This window comes from Nakaseomyces bracarensis (assembly GCF_045282275.1).
Source record: "Nakaseomyces bracarensis strain CBM3 chromosome Unknown Scaff4_1, whole genome shotgun sequence".
Lineage (NCBI taxonomy): Eukaryota > Fungi > Ascomycota > Saccharomycetes > Saccharomycetales > Saccharomycetaceae > Nakaseomyces > Nakaseomyces bracarensis.
Window position 1 is genome coordinate 297,113 of NW_027263964.1, and position 10,916 is coordinate 308,028.

The window sequence follows — 10,916 nt, forward strand, 5'->3', positions numbered from 1 at the left end:
TTCAAGTCTATTTGCTTGAACAAGTCTATTAATCTAACCGGAGAGTGGCAGGATGTTTCCTAAATTAATAGTTGTTACTACATGGATACGATAATATATGCTACGTAGTCTAACTGTATTAACAATATGTTTAAATTTTGTGGGTTAAGAAACTATTGCTCAAGCAAACTAAAATGAGGTTTGTCCCAATTTTGTTATGGGAATAAAATACATGTGGGTTATTCTTTTGTTAAAAATCATCAAAGGAACCTTATGTGTTTATCGTATTATGTATCATTGTGCCTATATCTTATGATATCATGGATTGAAATGATAGTAAATTTGGGTTAACCAGGTTTTCTTTGTGGGGTTTCTCAATAACACTCTGTTATGTTTCAAGGAGTTTAAATTCTAACAAGCAATTAAACATTCATAAAATTTTAGACTCTAAAAGATATAAAAAGGGCTCATATTTTGTTGAATGAATTTAAAGTTGTTTCCTATCATCTTCTTTTTGTTAACCTCAAATAAGAACAATCAAGTAAAATTCGGTTTTTTAATAAAACAAAAAGTACTTGAAGATCTGAATAAACTAACTTTAATTTTTACTAAAAGGGCAACTAAAGTTTTATTTTGTTTGGCAATGACAAATATTCAAGATTGCTAAATATATCAGCATTATTTTTGCTGATTATCAATATTGCGGCATCCCTACCAGTCGACCATAGTGACGCTAGCGACGAATTTGTCAAGCGGCGGGCTGGTTTGGGTCGTGGAATATATCCAAATGGTTGCAAAGCTATAAATAGAAAGGTAGGTCTGCATTTGGAAGTTTATAGCTATCCTTATGCTCACCCTAAAAAACCAGAATCCGGAGTCAAAGCTCTCGGCAACTCTACTGAATCTGGATCTGAAAACTTGGAAAAACGTGCTGTTCCTACATGTTGGAATGATGCTTATATGGATGGGAACTTCCCTCGTAAGGCTTATAAGGAACAGGGTGATGGATTACTATTCCAAGGAGATGGAATTACTGGTATATTATCCTTTAAGAAAAATGAAATGCCTCATGGGTGCTACCCAGTTAATGATAAACTACCAGCTAATTATGGTGGACAAGATATCACTTTCTCAAATTTCACCATGCTTTTATCAGGTTACTTTAAACCAAAATATACAGGGTTACACAGATTTGAAATTAAGGCTGATGACTACATTTTAATTAATTTTGGTGCTGGTAATGCATTTGATTGCTGTAACAGAAAAAATACTATCGACAAATTTGGTGGTTTCTCTGCATCTGCGTTGTGGCCAAATACGGATAAGCAAACACTTGAAGCATACTTATACGAGGACATGTATTATCCCATCAGGTTATTCTACAATAACAGAGATTACTACTCCGAATTTACAATTAATTTCTACCAACCTGATGCATCTGGTAATATTATTGAAGAGAAGATCGAAGACTTCACTGATTACTTGTATATGCTTGCAGATGGAGAAAGCTGTAATCATGACATCTATTACAGTACAACCTGTGATACGGATGCCACCACACCAACTACTCTAAGTACGGAATATAACACACTTCCAGGTATTAGTGGTGAAGACGGACTAACTCAAACTATTTATCATATTGCAATCCAATGTGACGAAAATGAATGTGAAAAGAATGGAGGGTTCTGGTACCCGGCCTATGAGGTATGTTTAACTGAGGAAGACTGTTTAGAAGCTGAAGGTCATTGGGGAATGAATGGTGGTAAACCAATATGTTTCTTCTGCAATGATGATGAAGACTTCGATGAAGAAACAAACAATTGCGTAGATAAATGTAAAGCCCCACAAATCTATAACCCAGATACTGGTAAATGTGAGGATTGTAAAGCGCCAGAGGAGTACGTAAACGGTGAATGTGTTGACAAATGTACCGACGGGCATGTCGTTGGAGACGTCTGTATCAGATGTGAAGAACCTCTAGTATTTGAGGACGGCGAGTGTGTTGAGTGTATACCACCTGAGGAATATGAGGAAGGTGTATGTGTTGACAAATGTACCGACGGGCATGTCGTTGGAGACGTCTGTATCAGATGTGAAGAACCTCTAGTATTTGAGGACGGCGAGTGTGTTGAGTGTATACCACCTGAGGAATATGAGGAAGGTGTATGTGTTGACAAATGTACCGACGGGCATGTCGTTGGAGACGTCTGTATCAGATGTGAAGAACCTCTAGTATTTGAGGACGGCGAGTGTGTTGAGTGTATACCACCTGAGGAATATGAGGAAGGTGTATGTGTTGACAAATGTACCGACGGGCATGTCGTTGGAGACGTCTGTATCAGATGTGAAGAACCTCTAGTATTTGAGGACGGCGAGTGTGTTGAGTGTATACCACCTGAGGAATATGAGGAAGGTGTATGTGTTGACAAATGTACCGACGGGCATGTCGTTGGAGACGTCTGTATCAGATGTGAAGAACCTCTAGTATTTGAGGACGGCGAGTGTGTTGAGTGTATACCACCTGAGGAATATGAGGAAGGTGTATGTGTTGACAAATGTACCGACGGGCATGTCGTTGGAGACGTCTGTATCAGATGTGAAGAACCTCTAGTATTTGAGGACGGCGAGTGTGTTGAGTGTATACCACCTGAGGAATATGAGGAAGGTGTATGTGTTGACAAATGTACCGACGGGCATGTCGTTGGAGACGTCTGTATCAGATGTGAAGAACCTCTAGTATTTGAGGACGGCGAGTGTGTTGAGTGTATACCACCTGAGGAATATGAGGAAGGTGTATGTGTTGACAAATGTACCGACGGGCATGTCGTTGGAGACGTCTGTATCAGATGTGAAGAACCTCTAGTATTTGAGGACGGCGAGTGTGTTGAGTGTATACCACCTGAGGAATATGAGGAAGGTGTATGTGTTGACAAATGTACCGACGGGCATGTCGTTGGAGACGTCTGTATCAGATGTGAAGAACCTCTAGTATTTGAGGACGGCGAGTGTGTTGAGTGTATACCACCTGAGGAATATGAGGAAGGTGTATGTGTTGACAAATGTACCGACGGGCATGTCGTTGGAGACGTCTGTATCAGATGTGAAGAACCTCTAGTATTTGAGGACGGCGAGTGTGTTGAGTGTATACCACCTGAGGAATATGAGGAAGGTGTATGTGTTGACAAATGTACCGACGGGCATGTCGTTGGAGACGTCTGTATCAGATGTGAAGAACCTCTAGTATTTGAGGACGGCGAGTGTGTTGAGTGTATACCACCTGAGGAATATGAGGAAGGTGTATGTGTTGACAAATGTACCGACGGGCATGTCGTTGGAGACGTCTGTATCAGATGTGAAGAACCTCTAGTATTTGAGGACGGCGAGTGTGTTGAGTGTATACCACCTGAGGAATATGAGGAAGGTGTATGTGTTGACAAATGTACCGACGGGCATGTCGTTGGAGACGTCTGTATCAGATGTGAAGAACCTCTAGTATTTGAGGACGGCGAGTGTGTTGAGTGTATACCACCTGAGGAATATGAGGAAGGTGTATGTGTTGACAAATGTACCGACGGGCATGTCGTTGGAGACGTCTGTATCAGATGTGAAGAACCTCTAGTATTTGAGGACGGCGAGTGTGTTGAGTGTATACCACCTGAGGAATATGAGGAAGGTGTATGTGTTGACAAATGTACCGACGGGCATGTCGTTGGAGACGTCTGTATCAGATGTGAAGAACCTCTAGTATTTGAGGACGGCGAGTGTGTTGAGTGTATACCACCTGAGGAATATGAGGAAGGTGTATGTGTTGACAAATGTACCGACGGGCATGTCGTTGGAGACGTCTGTATCAGATGTGAAGAACCTCTAGTATTTGAGGACGGCGAGTGTGTTGAGTGTATACCACCTGAGGAATATGAGGAAGGTGTATGTGTTGACAAATGTACCGACGGGCATGTCGTTGGAGACGTCTGTATCAGATGTGAAGAACCTCTAGTATTTGAGGACGGCGAGTGTGTTGAGTGTATACCACCTGAGGAATATGAGGAAGGTGTATGTGTTGACAAATGTACCGACGGGCATGTCGTTGGAGACGTCTGTATCAGATGTGAAGAACCTCTAGTATTTGAGGACGGCGAGTGTGTTGAGTGTATACCACCTGAGGAATATGAGGAAGGTGTATGTGTTGACAAATGTACCGACGGGCATGTCGTTGGAGACGTCTGTATCAGATGTGAAGAACCTCTAGTATTTGAGGACGGCGAGTGTGTTGAGTGTATACCACCTGAGGAATATGAGGAAGGTGTATGTGTTGACAAATGTACCGACGGGCATGTCGTTGGAGACGTCTGTATCAGATGTGAAGAACCTCTAGTATTTGAGGACGGCGAGTGTGTTGAGTGTATACCACCTGAGGAATATGAGGAAGGTGTATGTGTTGACAAATGTACCGACGGGCATGTCGTTGGAGACGTCTGTATCAGATGTGAAGAACCTCTAGTATTTGAGGACGGCGAGTGTGTTGAGTGTATACCACCTGAGGAATATGAGGAAGGTGTATGTGTTGACAAATGTACCGACGGGCATGTCGTTGGAGACGTCTGTATCAGATGTGAAGAACCTCTAGTATTTGAGGACGGCGAGTGTGTTGAGTGTATACCACCTGAGGAATATGAGGAAGGTGTATGTGTTGACAAATGTACCGACGGGCATGTCGTTGGAGACGTCTGTATCAGATGTGAAGAACCTCTAGTATTTGAGGACGGCGAGTGTGTTGAGTGTATACCACCTGAGGAATATGAGGAAGGTGTATGTGTTGACAAATGTACCGACGGGCATGTCGTTGGAGACGTCTGTATCAGATGTGAAGAACCTCTAGTATTTGAGGACGGCGAGTGTGTTGAGTGTATACCACCTGAGGAATATGAGGAAGGTGTATGTGTTGACAAATGTACCGACGGGCATGTCGTTGGAGACGTCTGTATCAGATGTGAAGAACCTCTAGTATTTGAGGACGGCGAGTGTGTTGAGTGTATACCACCTGAGGAATATGAGGAAGGTGTATGTGTTGACAAATGTACCGACGGGCATGTCGTTGGAGACGTCTGTATCAGATGTGAAGAACCTCTAGTATTTGAGGACGGCGAGTGTGTTGAGTGTATACCACCTGAGGAATATGAGGAAGGTGTATGTGTTGACAAATGTACCGACGGGCATGTCGTTGGAGACGTCTGTATCAGATGTGAAGAACCTCTAGTATTTGAGGACGGCGAGTGTGTTGAGTGTATACCACCTGAGGAATATGAGGAAGGTGTATGTGTTGACAAATGTACCGACGGGCATGTCGTTGGAGACGTCTGTATCAGATGTGAAGAACCTCTAGTATTTGAGGACGGCGAGTGTGTTGAGTGTATACCACCTGAGGAATATGAGGAAGGTGTATGTGTTGACAAATGTACCGACGGGCATGTCGTTGGAGACGTCTGTATCAGATGTGAAGAACCTCTAGTATTTGAGGACGGCGAGTGTGTTGAGTGTATACCACCTGAGGAATATGAGGAAGGTGTATGTGTTGACAAATGTACCGACGGGCATGTCGTTGGAGACGTCTGTATCAGATGTGAAGAACCTCTAGTATTTGAGGACGGCGAGTGTGTTGAGTGTATACCACCTGAGGAATATGAGGAAGGTGTATGTGTTGACAAATGTACCGACGGGCATGTCGTTGGAGACGTCTGTATCAGATGTGAAGAACCTCTAGTATTTGAGGACGGCGAGTGTGTTGAGTGTATACCACCTGAGGAATATGAGGAAGGTGTATGTGTTGACAAATGTACCGACGGGCATGTCGTTGGAGACGTCTGTATCAGATGTGAAGAACCTGAAGTCTTTGAGAATGATGAATGTGTTGAATGTATATGGCCGGAGTATTACTCTGAAGGTGAATGTATCACCTGTGAACCTCCAACTGTATGGAATCCAAAAAATAATGAGTGTGAGGTCTGTCCACCACCTACCGAATATGACGAAGAAACCCAGACATGTGTAGGATGTGAAGAACCCGAGGGATTTGTCAACGGTAGCTGTCAATTGTGTGAATGGCCAATGCACCTCTCTGAGGATGAGTGTATCTACTGTCCTCCACCAACTGTGTGGGACGTAGACAACAACAGCTGTGAGGCCTGTCCACCACCTACTGTATATGACAAAGGTAATAGGACATGTGTACATTGTGAAGAACCCGAAGGATACTTCAACGGTAGTTGTCAATTGTGTGAATGGCCAATGCACCTCTCTGAGGGTGAGTGTATCTACTGTCCTCCACCAACTGTGTGGGACGTAGACAACAACAGCTGTGAGGCCTGTCCACCACCTACTGTGTATGGCGACGATACTCAGACATGTGTACATTGTGAAGAACCCGAGGGATACTTCAACGGTAGCTGTCAATTGTGTGAATGGCCAATGCACCTCTCTGAGGGTGAGTGTATCTACTGTCCTCCACCAACTGTGTGGGACGTAGACAACAACAGCTGTGAGGCCTGTCCACCACCTACTGTGTATGACGACGATACTCAGACATGTGTACATTGTGAAGAACCCGAAGGATACTTCAACGGTAGCTGTCAATTGTGTGAATGGCCAATGCACCTCTCTGAGGGTGAGTGTATCTACTGTCCTCCACCAACTGTGTGGGACGTAGACAACAACAGCTGTGAGGCCTGTCCACCACCTACTGTGTATGACGACGATACTCAGACATGTGTACATTGTACTCCTCCGGAAGTGTATAACAATGATACTGGTATGTGCGAATTAGAATTTTTAAGCTCTAGTATTACCGATTCCAGTACTACCCCTACCGATTCCAGTACTACCCCTACCGATTCCAATACTACCCCTACCGATTCCAATACTACCCCTACCGATTCCAATACTACCCCTACCGATTCCAATACTACCCCTACCGATTCCAATTCTATCCCTACCGATTCCAATACTACCCCTACTGATTCCAGTGAATCCACACCTAGTGTCATAACATCTGTAGTCACTGTAACTGAAACAGAGACAATTGATGGAATACCTACAACGTTTACCACAGTTAGTACTACGACAGCTACTATTACGAATGGTGGCGACGATGAAGATGATGAAGAAGAAGATGGTGATTGGATAGAAGAGGAAGAGGACGATGATGAAACCACTGGTTACACCACTATATATACTACCACTGTCACTGACGCAATAGGAGATGGATCCACTTCTGCCTATATTACGGTTGTTACTGAAACTGTTTCTCTAGGAACTCCAGGGCAACCAGAACAGCCAGGGCAACCAGAACAGCCAGGGCAACCAGAACAGCCAGGGCAACCTGAACAGCCAGGGCAACCTGAACAGCCAGGGCAACCTGAACAGCCAGGGCAACCTGAACAGCCAGGGCAACCTGGTGAGCTCGTAACTGTTACCGTTACAGAAATAGTTACTAATGGTGATGGGTCTCTTGAAACTATCGAATATCCTGGTGTTATCTTGCCACCTGATGGTAGTGGAGATGGGGATAGACGGACATCAATTTTGGGTGAGGGCCGTACACGTACAACAGGCGGAACTGTAGAGACTGCTGGCTCAGGCTCAGGCTCAGGCTCAGGCTCTGGTTCGTCAGGCTCAGGCTCAGGCTCAGGCTCTGGTTCGTCAGGCTCAGGCTCAGGCTCAGGCTCTGGTTCGTCAGGCTCAGGCTCAGGCTCAGGCTCTGGTTCGTCAGGCTCAGGCTCAGGCTCTGGTTCGTCAGGCTCAGGCTCTGGTTCGTCAGGCTCAGGCTCAAACTCTGGGTCGTCAGGCTCAGGCTCTGGTTCGTCAGGCTCAGGCTCAGGCTCTGGTTCGTCAGGCTCAGGCTCTGGTTCGTCAGGCTCAGGCTCAGGCTCTGGTTCGTCAGGCTCAGGCTCAGGCTCTGGCTCAGGGAATGAAGCAGGATCTAACGACTCTGGAGACAACAGAAGAACATCTATACTAGGAGAAGGACGTACTCGTACAAGGGCTGGCGAATCAGAAACCGTCCTACCGGGTTCAGGCTCTGGTTCGTTAGGCTCAAGCTCTAGTTCGTCAGGCTCAAGCTCTAGTTCGTCAGGCTCAGGCTCAAGCTCTGGTTCTTCCGGATCGGACTCTTCTGGATCGGGCTCTTCTGGATCTGGTTCTTCTGGATCGGGCTCTTCACAACCAAATGTAGTACATGCTGATGATGAAGCTCAACCTACCAGGAGAACTTCAATTCTTGCTGAAGGACGTACGCGTTCAGGAACATTAGAAACCTTTGAAGGTGTGGGATACAGAACATCCTACAACTACAAATACAACATCTTACTATTCCTAGTTGCTGGTCTTCTAAATGTTTAGTCTAGAAAAAATGACTTCATTTTAAGAGTGTTTTTTCTTATTTATATTTTGACATCTATTTTTAGGGTTTTATTTGCACCGGTTGCAAATAATGAATCCCTTTCATTTTAATGTTTGTTTTAGTATAGTTCGTTTTTATTTAGTATTATAAGTTATAAAGATTACGAATAGTCCAATATATACTAAATTATTACTTTTTATATTTTCAAGAAATCAAAATGTTCAATGGTCTTAATTATTTATATATCTCACACTACTACGCAAATCCAGGAATATATACTATGAAATTGCTAATTGATATATGTATGTTAGGTGCTATACCGAACAGAAGTACAAGTAATAATGTACGAACAACAAATTTAAGCACGATATAATCGTTTTGTACGTTTTTTGGTGCGCGAGAAGCTATCTGTCCACCGCAGACTACTTATTTCCTTTCCAGCTATTAATGCAATCATCAGAACTCTGCTAGTAGAGCAATAAACTTGTACTAGACAACATCACTGACATCTACTTACTACAGAACTGGAAATCTGACATATTCACTTTTTATTTCTCCAATTTACTTTGCACTGATATTTAATCTGGTTCGAACAAAGTTAAAACAACGAAAGAACACAATAAATTGATACAGAGGTCTACACTGCTATCAAATTAAGAACGGGATAACGGCTATTCTATATAGAGAAGTATTCGTGGCATCGAACCTAGGCAGGTATAATCAAAACAATACCTTTTTTATTACAAAACCGCTAGCTCATATCAAATATCTGGTGAGCAAACATATATCCCTTCAACATATTAAAAAAAATGTCTAATAATATAAATAACGATATCAATAAAGTGGAAAGCTTGGGTGAGATTCTATTACCTGGTATGAGGTTAGCCGACCTTGAAGTAAAATTATCAGAGGACGATAAAGACAGTTGCAAAAGTATTCTTCATTCGAGGATAAAAAGAGCAGAGGATGCTATACTTCCTCTTCGATTACAATTTAATGACTTCACCCAAATAATGGCCAGTTTGGATGAGGAAAAAATGTCCTCAATTAGTAACGAAGAGAAATTTCAAATGATAAGGTCGAAAGTGCTAGGTATAGCTGAGAGATTACAATCTTTATCAACAGAGTTCGAAGAATTGCAACCCCTTTTTGCAACCGTGAATGAATATTCAGAGAAGTACAACAACAAAAATTTCCAAGTTCTACAAATATTAAATGGATATAACCATATGGGAAAGGCTGGGACAATTAGTGGTGGCACCCCCGCTGCACTTTCATCGACACCTATAAATCCTAATCTTGGTAATACAGCTACATCAAGTAATGCTAAGAAAGTGACCAAAAATGCCCCCACTCCCGGGCCAAGCGTTACTACACCAAGCAGTTCCAACAATATTGCTACACCGGGATCAGCCACCACACCTGCAGCCCAGGGAAAGAAACCCAGAAAGCCTCGTCAAACCAAGAAGCAACAACAACAAGCTGCAGCTGCAGCTGCAGCTGCAGCTGCTCAAACACAAGGTCCAAATAATAGCCAAGGCAGGACTCCAAGTGTGGGTATGGGGTCAAATACTGGTACTCCGATCTTAACTAACCCAAATATGAAATCAGTTCAAACACCTGTGCCTCCAAGTATCACAAATCCTATTAGTATGCCTGGTAATGTTCCTCTGTCAAACCAGATCGCCTCACCTGGTAATATGACTAACAAGAATAAAGGAAATTCAAATTCAATGCTTTCCCCTCTAGCAGGTTCAGCTCACATGAACCAAATGTTCAACATACAAGGTCAAGGTAATCAATTTCAAAACCAACAACCGATGGGAAATAAGGGTGGATCACAATTTAACGATAATAGTAACATTAATAATAGCAATAATTCCAATGATCTGGGAATGGGAATGAATAACCCTGCAATGAACATGAACATGGGAATGGGAATGAATATGGGAATGAACATGAACCAGATAACACCTGCTAATATACTTAGTATGAATACATCGAAAGCTTCAAACGACAGTGTACAGCAATTGAATAGTGGTAACATGATGATGATGGACCAGAACAATAATTTAAATACTAATAACAACAACAATAATAACGGTGGTAATAATAATAACCCGAAAAACGCCTACGACCTTGTCGATTTGAACTCTCTAGATTTATCTAGTTTGAATATGGACTTTTTATGAATAAGCATCATTGTTTTACATTTCACTATCCCTCTTTCTCACTCTTTATATCAGTTTGCTCCCCACTCCCAATTGTTGATTTTAATACGTAAGCGTATTTAACCTGAAAAGATGTAATTAAAATGGAATACAAGCTAAGACAGTAGAAACAGATTATTATGCTACAATCTTTTTACATATTGCAGACAAGTTGGACAATAATAACTTTATTTGATTTACTAGTAATAAACTTCCAGTCATCAGGTCAGTATATTACACGTGTACTAATATATCTATTAACGACAAGTATTACTCATTTGTTTGTTATTTTTTTTGTTCCTTTTTAACAAAAGCCGTGAACAATTCACTAT

At 42.5% G+C, this 10,916-nt stretch overlaps 2 protein-coding genes across 2 annotated transcripts; both read left to right on the top strand.

Annotated features, from left to right (window-relative positions):
• Window positions 1–939: 939 nt before the first annotated feature.
• RNJ42_00787 (uncharacterized protein) lies at window positions 940–8,373 on the top strand (the record flags this gene model as incomplete). Its single annotated transcript, XM_071050957.1, has 1 exon — window positions 940–8,373. The coding sequence occupies one exon, from the start codon at window positions 940–942 to the stop codon at window positions 8,371–8,373; it is 7,434 nt and encodes a 2,477-aa protein (XP_070908169.1).
• An 810-nt stretch (window positions 8,374–9,183) lies between these two features.
• Window positions 9,184–10,566, top strand: PGD1 (Pgd1p; the record flags this gene model as incomplete). The annotated part of the gene is made up of 1 exon (XM_071050958.1): window positions 9,184–10,566. One exon carries the CDS (start codon window positions 9,184–9,186, stop codon window positions 10,564–10,566), a length of 1,383 nt encoding a protein of 460 aa, XP_070908170.1.
• Window positions 10,567–10,916: the final 350 nt, after the last annotated feature.